Source organism: Hemicordylus capensis, chromosome 1 (genome assembly GCF_027244095.1).
Source record: "Hemicordylus capensis ecotype Gifberg chromosome 1, rHemCap1.1.pri, whole genome shotgun sequence".
Classification (NCBI taxonomy): Eukaryota; Metazoa; Chordata; class Lepidosauria; order Squamata; family Cordylidae; genus Hemicordylus; species Hemicordylus capensis.
In genome coordinates, this window is record NC_069657.1 from 136988560 (window position 1) to 137003952 (window position 15393).

The 15393-nt window shown below is 43.5% G+C and overlaps 1 protein-coding gene across 1 annotated transcript in view; it reads left to right on the forward strand.

Annotated features, from left to right (window-relative positions):
• IGHMBP2 (immunoglobulin mu DNA binding protein 2) overlaps positions 1 to 15393 on the forward strand; it is a 117088-nt gene that overhangs the window by 33357 nt on the left and 68338 nt on the right. The window contains exons 7-8 of the mRNA XM_053267986.1: positions 7629 to 7776; positions 11210 to 11384. Coding sequence (XP_053123961.1) covers positions 7629 to 7776; positions 11210 to 11384 — 323 coding nt within the window. The remainder of the gene's footprint in view (positions 1 to 7628; positions 7777 to 11209; positions 11385 to 15393) is intronic.

Here is a 15393-nt window from a genome sequence, read left to right on the forward strand (position 1 = left end):
TTTCCAGGCAGAGGTCTAGTCCCCTGCTGGCTTGGGGAGCCTCAAAATGCTGAGCATGCAAAATGTGGTATCTCTCTGCAAGTCAGTGGGAAGTATCTTATTCAGAATCTCTTCTAAAAATAAAATTAAAAAGAGTTTCCAGATTTTCCTGGCATATTCTGGTGTAAAAAACAGTACATTGTAGCTTATCTGGCTGCGGTAATGTTAGTGGCGGCAGCAATAGTGGGTGGCAAAAGGCCTCTTGGTCCACCTAGGTGCACCTCTGTGCATATTTGGGCTTGTGTTTACTTGCCCAGATACAGCTTGCAGAAAAAAACAGGTACATGCAAAGATGTAACAAAAGGTTCACCTGCCTTCATCACTTCATTCTTTTAGATTCCAGGAAAAGACCTTTTTTGTTCACTGATGTCTTTTAAATTTGATTTTTAAACTGATTTTAAAAGAGTTTTATAATGGCTTTGTATTATATTTTGTATTTGTTTTCTCCCCCTTTTGGTCTGTTGTAATGTAATGTGTTTTGTGTTTTTATTTTATGTTTTAATGCTGTGTTGTGAGACACCCAAAGAACAATTTGTCATAGGGCAGCAAACAAAATTATTTGTTGTTTTTATTTTTATTATTATGCTGTAAACAGAATTCAGTATAACTGTATATTATAGTACCCCTGTGTAAAGTAGTACTTCCTTTTGACTGCCCTAGTTGATTGATTGATTGATTGATTGATTGATTGCCTTTGTATGCTTACACTCTGAGGTCATTCACACAACTGAAAACTGTATCTAACCAGGTTTGAGAGTTGTGTGTACTCCCAATTTTCAGTTGTGGTGGGTGCAAACAACTATGTAGGAGGAGGGAGAAGTGATTCTGTGGAATCAAGGTAGGCAGAAAAGCTAATCTCCTGTCTTGATTCCACAGAATCACTTATCCCTCCTACCTACTTATTTGCACTCACACAACCAAAAATTGGGAGCACACACAGTTCCCAAACCTGGATAGGACACAGTTTTTGGTTGTGTGAATGACCTCTCTGGGTTTTGCATCTGAGATACAGAGGCTGCTCTCACAACATGAACTGCCTGGGGTAACCCAGGCAGCTCATGTCATCTAGGGCACTAGGAGCCCTCCATTCCCTCTGCTCCAGCTGAAGGTAGTCCTATTTTTCTACCCGTCATTTTATCCAGGTAGAGCAAACTGTGGTTCGTTGTAGCTTGGCAGGCGATTGTCTGGGCGATTGGCGCCGGGTAGAAGGCTTCCTCCCGGTCCACCGCCATTTGGGGCAGTGAGCCAGGGTGAAGGAGTGGCCACACCAACTCAGTGGCTGATATAATGAGGGCTGCCACTGCCTTGCTGGCACAGGTCTCTCTAAGATGCAGGAGGACTTCCTTCTCCTGATCCCAGCTTTGGCCTCTGCCGCAATGTCGCCTGTGGGGCGTGGCATGGGCAACATATTACATATTTTTATACCACCCAATACATACGTCTCTGGGTGGTTTACAACAAAAACAGAAAATTTAAAACATTAGTTAAAGCATGTCTTCAAACTTGTCTTCCAGGGAAGGCAGCTGAGCTCTTGCCTTCCCGCTAGCCCTCCTGAGCAGTGTGAGGTTGTGTGAATGATCTCGCTATCTGTTATCTGAGCCCCATGGCAGAGACAGACTTTAGGGCCTACGTACCACAAAGCTGTTAACCAAGTTAAATAGGCTTCAGTCACAAAAAGCAGGCTTTAGCTACCAGTGCCCTGGATCATGAGTTCTTGCTTTTTCTCTGCTGCTTTGTGGGAGATGTGTTAGTGAAAACTCCAAAATAAAGGAATATTTGAAGTTGTAATGATGTACAGAGTGTTACATAAGAACAGCTCTGCTGGATCAGGCCCAAGTCCCATGTAGTCCATCATCTCTTTCACATAGTGGCCCACCAGATGCCACTGGAAGCCTACAGGCAAGAGTTGAGGGTATGCCCTCTCTCCTGCTGTTACTCCCCTGCAACTGGTACTCAGAGGCATCCTGCCTTTGAGGCTGGAGGTGGCCTATAGCTCTCCAACTAGTAGCCGTTGATAGACCTCTCCTCCATGAAGTTATCCAAACCCCTCTTATGTGCATCACTTGACACTTGCCAACATTGAAGTGCATTTGTCATTTTGTCTCCCACTCACCCAATTTGGAGAGATCCTTTTGGAGCTCCTCACAATCCGTTTTGGATTTCACTACCCGAAAGAGTTTGGTATCATCTGCAACTTTGGCCACCTCGCTGCTTACCCCTACTTCTAGATCATTTATGAATAAATTAAAAAGCACCAGCCCCAGTACAGATCCCTGTGGGACCCCACTTCTTACTTCTCTCCATTGTGAAAACTCTCCATTTATACCTACCCTCTGTTTCCTGTCTTTCAACCAGTTAGCAATCCACACATGTACTTGTCCCCTTATCCCATGACTGCTAAGTTTTCTCAGGAGTCTTTGATGAGGAACTTTGTCAAAAGCTTTTTGGAAGCCCAGATATACTATGTCAACTGGATCACCTTTATCCCCACACTTGTTTACACAAAAGGTTTGTGAGGCAAGATTTACCTTTGTGGAAGCCATGCTGGTTCACTCCCAGCAGGGCCTGTTCTTCAGTGTGCTTTACAATTTGATCCATTGAGGATGCCTGGAATGGACGTTAAGCTAACTGGCCTGTAATTTCCCGGATCACCCCTGGATCCCTTTTTGAAAATTGGTGTTACATTTGCTACTTTCCAGTCCTCACGTACAGAGCTTGATTGCAGGGATAAGTTATATATTTTAGCAAGGAGGTCGGCAATTTCACATATGAGTTCTTTAAGACTCTTGGATGGATGCCACCCGGCCCTGGCAATTTGCTAGTTTTCAGTTTTTCCGGACACTTTATAACATCATCTCTTGTCACTTCTATCTGACTCAGTTCTTTAGCCTCCATCCCCGAAAAGCCTGGTTCAGGAACAGGTATATGCTCAGTATCCTCTGCCGTGAAGACGGACGCAAAGAACTCATTTAGCTTCTCTGCAGCCTCCATATTCTCCTTAATAATCCCTTTCACTCCCTCATTGTCTAATGGTCCACCTTCCTCCCTGGCAGGTTTCCTTCGTCTGATGTATTTAAAGAAGTGTTTGTTATTCTCCTTGATGCTTTTAGCTAAATGTTCCTCAAACTCTCTTTTCACCTCCCTTATTGTCACTTTGCATTTCTTTTGCCAGAGTTTGTGTTCCTTTTTGTTCTCTTCATCTGGACAGGCCTTCCAATTTTGGAAGGAAGTGTTCTTCCCATTTTTTTGCTTCCCTGACTTTACATGTTAGCCATGCTGGCATCCTCCTGGACTTAGTGGTACCTTTCCTTCTTTTGGGTATACATTCTAACTGAGCTTCTAGTATTGTGGTTTTGAGTAAACTCCATGCATTCTGGAGCAAAGTGACTCTCCTGAATTTCCCTTCTGCTTTCTTTTCACCATACTCCTCATTTTGGAGAAGTTTCCCCTTTTGAAATTCAAAGTGTCTATGTTAGACTTCCTTGGTGATTCTCCCCCCACATGTATACTGAATTTGATCACACTATGGTCATTGTTCACTAAAGAGTCTATGACACTGACGTCATGCACCAGGTCCTGGGTGCCACTCAGGATTAAGTTCAAGCTGCCTTGTCTCTGGTTGGTTCCAAGACCAACTATTCTAAGGCACAGTCATTTAGCGTATCTAGAAATTTGACCTCTTTGTCATGACCTGACTGAATTTACCCAGTCCATATGTGGGTAATTGAAGTCACCCTTTATTACTGTCCTGCCTCTCCTTGACGCCTCCCTGATTTCCTCCTGCAACTCACAGTCAGTCACTGGCAGCGTTTTGATCCAGAGGGCAAGGATAGCATGTCCCCAGTAACACATTTCCTTTCAGGCCTTGTATTGTCACCCACAGGGTTTCTGTGCAGGGCTCCAGTCCTCCTTGGTTTTCTACCTTGTTAGATTCTATCCCTTCTTTAACATACAGTGCTATAGTGTTACAGAGTAGGAATGTTCAGAGATAAGGGATATTCATTGTGTTCTCTGGAGCAATGATGTTCTGATGAAAAGATATATTCCTTTGGAGTGCAGTTGCAGTTTATTTAAACTAGAGGACAATCAACAACCCCACCGTTAACCACCACATTTGTGGAATATCCAGCGGGAGCTAAAGGTTTCTCCCCCGCCACTTACCTCAGCGTTTTGCTTCCTACAGCATTTCCACACTTCTCTTTATAATAAACTTTAATGACCAGAGAGATAAAAACTCAGAAGTTGTTCTTCATTTGGGAGAATCCAAGAGAGTATAATTGTTTTGAGAGCTTTCTGGTCCCCCAAAGCACACCTCAGTAGAAGGTATTTTGCCAGTCTCTCCACATCCAGGAATCGGGAGTTCGGTGCTGTCTGTATTCCATCTCTATAGGTTTTGTACCTTGCAGTCACTTCAATTTTTCTTTTTCTTTTCTTTTTTAAAAATTCCCTCTCCTTGTTAAGAATACCTATATACTACTTTTCAACAACAACGAAAGTTCTCGTAGCAGTCAGCAAAGCAAAATAAAATGAAAATATGGTTCCTTGTCCCCAGCAGGCTCCAGAATGGAAAAGGAACACAAAGGGGGATACCAGTAGCAGCTCCAAGAGGGACACTGTGCTGGGATAAAGAGGTGCCACTGCTTTCCTCCTGCCAAAGAGAAGAGATCCACCCTTTTGAAAGGTGCCTCTTTGCCCAGTTATCAGGGGTAGCTTGAGCAGGTTTTTGGTGTTCTTGCTCTTCTGTTCCCAGAAACAAAAAGTCCAAAATAGTTTTAAAATGTTTTTATTAGGCATTCTTCTTGGTGTGGGAGTATGCCATGTTTTTTTGTTAAATATGCCTCTTCTTGTTTCTGAACATTTTAACTGGCTGCACTAAAACTTGTAAAAAGATTTTGAAATTACTTGTAAGGGATAAAAGCAATGGGTAGCAAGCATGAAGACAAAATGGATGTTACTTTTTAATCTGTAAACTGATTTGAACGGATAACTGTAAGCTGTACATGCTAACTACTCAGCTGGGAGTAAACCTGAGAGTGGGCTGTGTGAGTAAGAAACTATCTTTCACACTTTCTGCATTTGCTTGAAGGCAAGATGAAACTTTAATTATTATTTTTTATTAGACAGTGGCCCTCTTGTAGTATTTTGGAAGAAGAAACAAATAAGAAATGCTGGAAGAGGAATTTGCCTGAGGCTTGCCCAGTGATTTTGACTACCTGAGTCCTTCATAACCAGACCCAACACTATCTGCTACGCTGCACTGGCCCATGTAGCTAATCCAAAGTGTGGGGAACTATAGATCTAGTGGCCTTTACAGAAAACACAAAAAGAAGGCTTACACCACAATACTCATACAATAGATGCTGGCCTAACAAAAGAAATTGGCTTATTTTGTATTTTCTCTATGTCGCAGTGGGGAAGTAACCTGCCTAGAGAACAGGAGGCTTTTGGTTCGAATCTCCACTGGTGTGTTTCCCAGAATTTGGGAAACTCCTATATTGGGCAGCAGTGATATAGGAAGGTGTGGAATGGCATCATCATCTCATGCTGCACGGGAGATGGCAATGGTAAACCTCTCCTGTATTCTACCAAGAAAACCACATGGCTCTGTGGTCGCCAGGAGTCAACACCGACTTGACTGCACAACCTTTCCTTTCCCTTTCCTTAGTTCCTATGCCACGATGTGACAGGTGTCTGTGTTGAGCAATAAATCAGTATTAAAGTCACATAATACTCTACTGCAGTTAAATACAGGGGAAATGATGGATGGATAGATAGAAAGAAGGGTTGTGTCTATATGCTTTCCTTGTCCTTCTCAAGTCTAGAAATGTTGCTTTTAATAAAATATGAGATTCAGGCAATTCTGACAGCAGTCTCTTGACCAAGAGTAATTCGACTCCAGACCGTATATTGTGCATTCCTGCATTAAGGATGAAGCAAATTACTAGTTGTACCTCATACCCCTAGAGAACTCTGATTGATGACTGGGGTGGTAGAAACAGGGTGAGATTCAAGGATTTATTGTCTCTTCCTCATCTCCCAGCCAAATGTGTGGTAGAAGAAACAGGAATATATTCCTATGAAGTACGGCACCCAGTGGTGCTCCTATAAGGCTATTCACATGACTGGAGCACAGACCAGGGGAGGCTGTGCTCAACTTACCTTCCCCGCAGGCAATCTCCTTGCATTCCCTGTTGCCTCCTGGCTGCGCAGCTTGGCCATGCACACAAGCAGCTCTCCCGGAAAGCTGTGCCGTTTCCCGGAGGCCAGGACAATGCATCCATGCCTCCAGGAATCCCACAATGCACTGTGGTGTGATGAGCATGGTGCATTGTGGGATTACCCTGTCAGACAGGCACTCTAGGTGCCTGTCTCTGTGTCTGCTCATGCTTCAAGCGGCCCAAGCAAACACACGATCTCAGCCGCTGGGTTAAAGGTGCGCTCTTGCCCTTAACACTAGCTAAAGGCTGGGTGAAAATGGCGGGTTAGGTACTGCAGCAGCGCCAGGATCCACCATGTTCCCCGTGCTGCAAACAAGCAGCCTAACCCAGACTGGGCTGCCTAGCTTGGGTTAGGCTGCTTGTGTGAACAGCCTTATTATATCATAGTGTTTGGGGTTGTTTGCCTAGCTTCATAGCATGCAACTGGTTTTAGGGTTAAGTGTGTCCCTGTTTTTGAACTGAGGTTTTGCAAACTGTTAATGCTAAGATGATCTGGATAGAAGCTTAGTGCAGTTGCCTTAGATGAAAGTGTACACATCAACAAAGCTAAGATTATGAGAACTATGGATCCTTTCCCCCTTCCTTACTCTGTTGCCAATTTACCTGTGTGGTAGTTTGCCTTTTAAATAAGAACTTTCTGGCATCAGAATTAAACTGACAATTTTTATTAAATTTGTGAGATATGTTTTAGCGTTAGGAAGTATTGCACTGTACAACATACTTCCTATATGACAAACATCAGAACTGCTAAACCACATAGGTAGTGTTATTTTGTTGTTGCATATAAGTTATGTGAAAGTGTATTATTTTAAAAGGCATGTGCAATTAGAAAGTGCTATAAGATCTATAAGTCACACTGCATTTTAGTTAGCATTTTATTGCTCAAGAAATGAGCAGTGAAGATTACTGGAGACATTCATAGTGGGAAAGCATTATCACCAACCTTTTCTATAAACTCTGCAGCTTGTTTGCATATTAAAATACTGTGATATAATTGAATGAAACAGAATAGAATGCCCTCTTAAAGTAAATGTTATTTTCTCTTTTATTAAACTATATTTTGTTTAGCATGGGAAGGATCACTGATGCCTATGTCAGAAAATATGCAGTTTATTAATTTGTTTTAAAACAATGTTCAGTTCACATCACTGGTAAATATGGACTAACTATATTTCCCTTTCTTGTGTAAACTCTGTCAGGAGAGGAAGAAGGGCTGAGCACCTAAAGAATACACTTGATGCTATAATTGCAGTATGTTGCATTTTTATGAGAGAGATTGTGCCACTTTAACTATTACCCTGGTTACTGCACATTGTGTACAATGATGTGCTGGATTATAAGCTGTGTTATCTTTTTCTTTCTTTCATACAGGCAAAAACCAAGAAGACCCAAGACAAAGGGGAGAGAAGCCATTTTCTAAATGAGATTAAGACACTGAGAAAAGAGCTGAAGGAGCGAGAGGAAGCAGCGATGACTGAAATCCTGACACAAGCTAATGTTGTTCTTGCAACAAATACAGGTTAGAGGAATGTTTCCATTTTTGCCTTTAAGGTTTGTTAAATCAAATTATTGGCAGCTGCAGATTTAGGCTGCTCTACACTCCACTGTGTTATTGTGCTTCATCAGGAACTCCAAAGATTACACAATGCATCTTTGAATTGATTCTCAGCCCAGTATGAGCAATATAGAGAATTACATTTAGCTAGGTAGTTTGCCTTTCCCTTCTGGTCCTGCACTTCTGCTCCCTGATGATAGTTTGTGTAACTGATCAATGTTGTGTGCATCTGAACAACATGCACAATTCTACTATTCACACTTAATAAAACATTGCTTACTTCTGTATATCACCTAATGTAAGGAGGGAATGGCACATTATTTATAGAACTAATGAAGCTCCTGGGCCTCTAAAGCAGTGAATTACTTGTATGTTTTAAGTACGTACTTATGTGGCATATTGGAACAGGGCCAAACAGAACTTCTGCTGGGGGGCAGTTAGTGAGCCCCAAAATATACTTACCAGTGAAACTTGCAAATAAATATGTACAAAGGATATTTATGAACATAACAACAAGACCATATGAAAATCAATTTGTTGTTGGAAACTGTTTTCTCTTCCAGTTGGAAAACTGAAACAATGCCTTAAATGTCATAGAAGAGCGGTTTGAACAAAACAGAATACTGTCAGCTCAAAATATCATTTAGGAACCAATCTGTGTAGGTTTCATGTGCACCGCCCAGGTCTTCATAGTTCACAGTGATTCCAGCCTTAGTTAAAGATACACTTAAGAGGAAGGTGTTGGGGCCTGATAGCTGCTCTGCTCAATCGTGTATAAGCCATACTTGGGCCTTCTTCTTTGGGGCACATGTGGAATGCTTGAATAGTTTCTTAACTATGCCTGTTTCTCATTCTAGAACATGGCACCCAAGCAATTAATTCATAAAGACTGTACTTTCTGTTGTAGTTTTGAGCTGAGGGTCTAGAGGAAGTGGGCTGCATCCAGACTAATGCTGTCCTCGCATAAGAAAATTCGACGAGTGCAACCATTTTTCCTGATCCCCACCTTCCCTTTGCTGCTTCCAGAGCCCTCCAAAAACATGTCCCTGAGGGCTGGGGGACCTTCTGAAGTATACATTGGGGCAGCAGAGAGGAGGTGAGGATTCTGGCGAAATTGGGGTGTGTATGTCATTCTAACATGAGGGCAGTGTTAGTCTGGATGCTGCCCACTGTCTCCATCTTGCTTTACATTTTCAATATCGTCCTGCAGCTCCTAGTTTGCACAGGGTAGCAGAAGCAAATATTCAAAGCAGCCAAGGCTGTGGGGGCAAAATACAAATTGGTGATGTATGCAGGTAACTTTGGTTTTCCTGCCTCTCCTGTAGTTAGTGAGAGACAGCAAGGTTGTTCACACGACCATAGAGCCAGCAGGGAGGACGGCGGGGAAAGCAGGATCAGACCTACCTTCCCCACCAGACAGTCGCTCCTGGTTTTCTGGCCATGAGGTTCACATGCCCACACAAGCAGCTCTCCTGGGAGCTGCGCAGCCATCTGGAGGCTGGGAAAACCCAGCCTCCAAATAAAAAATGCCCGGCCTTCAAATATCCCTAAATGCAATGCGCAAGGAGTGCGGTGCATTGAGGGATTTCTTCTCAAGCCAGGCACTCTAGGTGCCCAGCTCTGTGTCTGCTCGGGCTGCCTGAAGCCCAAGCAGACACACAACCGGGGGGCTGGGTATGAGGACGCACTCTCACTCTTGTACCCATGTAAAAGCCCAGAGAAAATTCCTGGGCTACCCGGAGAGGCAGCGCTGGATCCACCACTACCCTGGCGCCTCACATGAGCAACCCTACCCAGGTGGGGCTGCCCAAGCCGGGGTAGGGCTGCTCATGTGTCGAGCCTCACAGTGTGTTTCAGCAAAGAGAGGACTGGGCTGTCTTTTCTTGCGTCTTTCTTTCTCTATGATGTTAAGTATGTTGCCCCAGCTTTCTCTGCTTCTGTTTGAACCTTTCTTCAAACGATGATTCCATTTTTTCCTTTTTGTGAGAGGTTTTGAAAACATTCAAAGGAAATCAGGCATGAATAAAGCCTTATTACTTTGAAGCCTTAATGGTGTTGCTTCTACAGTGGACTAATGTTTCCCCCTCAAAAAAACATGTACCAGTTGAATTGAAGCAATTATCTGGATGAAATAATTGGAGGGAGAAATCACTGTAGCCTCCTCTCTTCTATAGAGTTGGTTGGAGCAAGCCAGACCTACTTCTGTCATCTTGTTGCCAAGCTCAGCAGAAGGAGAGCTTAATTGCCTCAACCCTGAGGGACGGAACTGACTCTTAGTTAACAGAGTTCAATACATTAGGATTCTACCAGAGTAGTCGTAATGGACTAACACCTATCTTACCTGAATAATTGTACTCATGTAATTTCTAGTACAGGCCCAGGGGTATATATCAGAAGCATAGCACAACATCAATATCCAAGTCAAAATGGCATGATGTGGAATCATATCAAGCTTAGTATAAAGTGACAGCATTAATGAAGGATAACCTTTCTTCTAGTCTTATCAAACTAGGTTGTGCAACACATAATATAATGATCCAAACAGAAGCAGATGATTAATTGAGTATTAGAGGAGTTAGAAAATATTTTCTATCCAAAGCCACCTCTGATTTAGTTCATACAGGAAACACATATGTTAACAGATCTTTTCCAGGTTGTGCCACTTTAGTTTGCAGCTGGAGGACCAAATGTTCAATTTCTTTTCCATGGGGTGGTGGTGGTTTGAAACCTTCTGCACATCCAAAAGTAGCATATAGCAAAGAAGTCTGGGCTAGAATCCTTGTCCATAACATCTAGTTGTACAGCCATTTAAAAATATATATATATATATGAAGCATTCCGTCTTGTGATTTCCACTGCCCCCCACCCCCTGCAGTCTGAAGTGGTATAGTCTAGGAACAGTTGTATCATCTCACGTGCTGTTTGTGTGAATTAGGACTCATGATACTGGCTGTTTTAGGGTATGTTTGTAGTGGTAGCATACTGCTAATTTGACATGGAAGTTGCCACAACTAGTGGGATTCTATGCCACTAGAAGAGGTTCTTTTTGTGCCCTTGAAGAAGGCAAACAGTCAAGATGCATTGAGTTTAAAGAGAGACTGTAATAAATCCCATCTTTTTAAAAAAAACCAAAAACACCTTTTTGGAGTCTGTATCCCTTCCTTTTGCTCTAAGTATGCATATAGACATCTGCTAGGCTAGAGTGTCAGGGCAGCAAGAAAAATGGATAGTGCTAGATTAGAACCTGCATTGCTTGTTGTCACAGCACACAATTGAAGACCAAATGATGTGAGAGGTGGTGACACACTGAAAGTACCCGGCTCTCAAACCAACAGGTCCTTCCCCACCTCCGGTGTGGAGCAAAGGTTCAGTTTGTTTAAATTCTCTTTTGAATTAGGAGCCTCATCTGATGGCCCACTGAAGCTACTCCCTGACAACCACTTTGATCTGGTAGTGATTGATGAATGTGCCCAGGCACTGGAAGCAAGCTGCTGGATACCTCTTCTGAAGGCCAGAAAATGTATCCTGGCTGGAGATCACAAACAGCTGCCTCCTACTATCATCTCTCACAAGTAAGGAACATTTTACAGAATGGCCTATTAATTATCTAAACAAGTTTTGGGGGAAAGCTCATGCAGAAAAAGAGCATTTCAATAGAATGTTGATGTTGGATTTAAATAGTCAGAGGTTGGGGCTGTTTGTAGTTATGCTGAGAACCAAGCCACCATGTTCTCCTGGAAGGGATTCGATGCCCATATAAGTGTTTTTTTAACATGTGTGGTTAGAAGAACACTAAATTTTTGATAGCTGAGACACTTTTTTCTGAATCGAAATTCTTAACTCTTAATATGAATGTTTGGGGCCAAACTAAATAAAATGAAAACCATTCATGGATTTTCCACTATTTTTTTCTTCATAGTTAAGAGCAGCTGTGGTTGCCCCTGATTTGGATCAGATATGGGTGAAGGGTTGGGGTTTTTTCACTCTCTCCCTCCTGCACAGTTCCCACCTGCTGCTGTTTTCCCAAGTATGCATTGGGTTGAAACTGTGGAGATAATGCAAAGAAGGTCACAAATTATCATCTGTTTTCCATCTCAAAAGACTCGGAGTTTGCCAGAAATCATAATGACCTTGCATCTTCCTGAGTGGTACCAATGGCGATAATTTGAGGACTAGGACTGCATTTATTTGGTTCACATGCATATGCTTGGACTCTACAGAGACCATAAAGCCTTAAAGACTAGCGTGGTTTGCTACCACTTCTAGATTGTTTCAGAAAGCACTCACATTTTCCCCCTGACTGGCCTGCCACAAATAGGATTTGCAAGTCTTACCGCCCTACCCCCACCCCCACATATTTTTAAAAGTAGAAGGAAGAGGATGGCAACAGCAGGAGGCCCTCATCTGCTCCCTATGAGAGTTCCCGGGGAAGTACAGAAGTCTCTGTGAGTTGCTTCTATAGGAACTAATGGCATTTTCTTGTCCAGGGTTCCAAAACAGAATAGCCACTAGGCAGCCAGAAGGCTAATCTTCCAACTTCTGTGTTGGGTTAGAGTGATTTGTTGCCATCTTCCTATCATGACACATTTGTCAAGATCATCTTTGCATATCCACAGTCAAGGATTTGGATGCCATAGGTTTTGTTGTGATGTATGTGTGGCTTGCTTTTGTTCTTCTGTTAGGAATTACGGCTATGGTAGGGGGGAAATACATCTAATTTATGGATGTGCTCCCTGAGAGACATTAGAACTCTAACAGGAATGTATTTCTCCTCTGCTTTTAGTTTCCACTCCCAGTAGGAAATAAGTATGCAAGAAGCCTATAAATCGTGCGTTGTTTTGTATGCTTTTCTCACTATGTAAATCTTTAGTCAGTTTTTTATGTACATGAGTTTTATGGTTCTTTGAAAATCTATAATATATATCCTGTTAAATACAGGCATAATATCGCAACAGCCATGTACAGAAAACCCGTGCCGTGTTGCTTGCTTAAAAGTGTTTTTTTTGGGGGTAGTGAGTAGAGGTCACAGATAAAATTAGGATTCTGCAGTGCTATGCACTGCACACTCTGTCTATGCAAAACAATGTGTCTTGGTGCCGTGACAAGGGGTTAGGATAGGAGCAGGACAAAGATGCACAGTGGCTGACGTTCTGACTAATGAAGCATCAGTGCAGTGGGAGAAGCACCAGTGTTTCTGAAAGGTTTTGCTAAGTCAGCTCAACTGCTGGCTCAGTGGTGGTGCTGGGGGAATTTCAGTGATCCTTCTCTTCCCCGGGAAGTGCTCTGTTCCATCTGAAAATATGCCCCTGAGGGTTGCACAACCCTCAGAGACATATTTTCAGGTGACACAGAGGGCTTCCAGGGGAAGGGGGAGTTGTTGAAATCCCCACCCCATATGCACTAGCTTTAGTCTGGAACTCTTTCCCCACTGCATGGATGCTTTGTTAGGATGGCAGCCATTGTATTTTGCTATTTATTGCTCTGAGAGGAAGGCGTGAAAGGAGGCTCCCAGGCCAGGGGAGAACATAACATCAGCCCCCATAGAGACTGGCTCTGGCCTGTGAGGACTGTTGGGCAGTGTGCTCTGAGAGGAAGGCAAGAAAGGAGGCGCCCAGGCCAGGGAGCTGCTCTTGTCCTCAGCTCCTGAAAAGACCAACAGCCTGAGACATTTTATTAATCTTCTGTAATTGGCTTCTTTTAATATTGTAAACCACTTTGGGTGCCTCTGTCAAGGCAGAAAGGTGATATAAAAATGTAGCAAATAAATAAATAAATAACCCCCTGCTTGCCCCCAAGGATCTGTACCTGCCTACAATAACATATAAGCTACACTGAACAGTGAAGGTGTGGAATGTATTTTCCTTACTTTTCATATGGCTGAACAGCTCCAAGTGGTTTCGGAGGAAACTGATTATCTAGACCAGTGAGTCTCAAACTTGGGTCCTCAGGAGTTATTGGACTTCAACTCCCATAATCCCCAACCAAAAGCCACTGAGGCTGGGGATTATGGGAGTTGAAGTCCAATAACACCTGAGGACCCAAGTTTGAGAATCCCTGATCTAGACCCATTTCAAACTGGCTTTAGAGCTGGCTATGGGGTTGGGACAGCCTTTGTCGGCCTGATTTACCAGGGAACAGGGGTGTACCTTCAATAAGACAAAGGGAGACAAATGTCTCTTGGCCCAGCCTCCTCTGAGGGGCCCCCAAGGCCAGTCCCCCAAACAGTACCCAAAAAGCCTGGCGGTCTGCTCCCCCTCCCTTGATTTGCACTCATCCCATCAAGAGATAGATAAGTTTATTCGGTCATTGACCAGCAAATCAAGAGATGCAATCTCAGATCTCACCACCCTGCTTTTTGCCCACCCTCTCCCCCACTTGCTGGGAAGATGGTATCTTCCATAATGCTGCCTATGTTTGCTAAAGAGAGTGGCTTGCTGCCAGGTTCCACTGGGTGGAGACAGCAGCGGTGGCTCTGTGGAAGCTGCTGTTGTTGGGGAGGGGCAAAGAAAGCAGCATGAGTGGGAAAGACCTGCTGCTGAGAACCCTGAAAGGCGAGAGGATGGTGGTGTGTGGGGGCTGAGCTGCAGGTTCGTGGGAGGTGAGGTGGGAGAAATGCAGGACGTTGGGTGCAAAGAGGTGCGGGATCCTACCCGATCTCTTTCAGTCAGAACAGGGGGCTTGTATAACATAGGAATCAGGCAGAGCTAGCCTAATTTTGTAGCAGTTGGTTGCCATGGGGAGCAAATCTATCACAGAGCTGTGAAATGGAGGGGCTCATTGCTCTGGCAAACAAATTAATACTCCGGCCCGATCCTAAATCTGCTTACTCAGAAGTCCAAAGGATTTCCAGTGGAACTTGCATTATAGTTTAGTTCTTTGAAAACTTATATCCCACTTTGTACTCTCAAGATGCTTTTGAAGCGACTTACAAAAGCTCCTCACAACAGTAAAATGGCATTAGGAGCATAGGAAACTGCCTTATACCGAGTCAGACCATTGATCCATCCAGCTTGGTATTTGTCTACACAGACTGGCAGCAGTTTCTCCAAGGTTTCAGGCAGAAATCTCAAAGCTGCAGGAATGAACCAAGGTGAATGCTGAAACTTTCCTCCTCGAATCCCCCAAATAAGCTTAGAGAACCACCTCGCCCCCATCCTGGGAGATTGCCCCCTTTTGATGTGCACAAGTGTTCACAACATGGTTTGGGGGGTGGGTGTGAGAACACAGCACAGAGGAGAAGAAAGAGTGCAAGCAAGAAAACACAGGGTTAAACAACACGTGTGGAGGGCGGGCAGGGGGAGTCTGTGCACATGCACTGATGGAGGAGTTTCCACCATACTAAACAAAGGAGCTCTCACAAGAGGAGGAACCATATAAACACTCACTTTATGGCTTAAAGCTTCTACAATAAATTAGATCTACTTAATCCATCAAATTATCAAATTGAGGTCCACAGATGTTGATGGATTACAACTCCCACCTTCTACCAGCTTGAAGGCCATTGTAGCTGTGGATGATGGGAGTTGTAGGTCCAACAGTAACTGGGGACCCAGTTTGACAATCTCTGGGTCAGATATAATT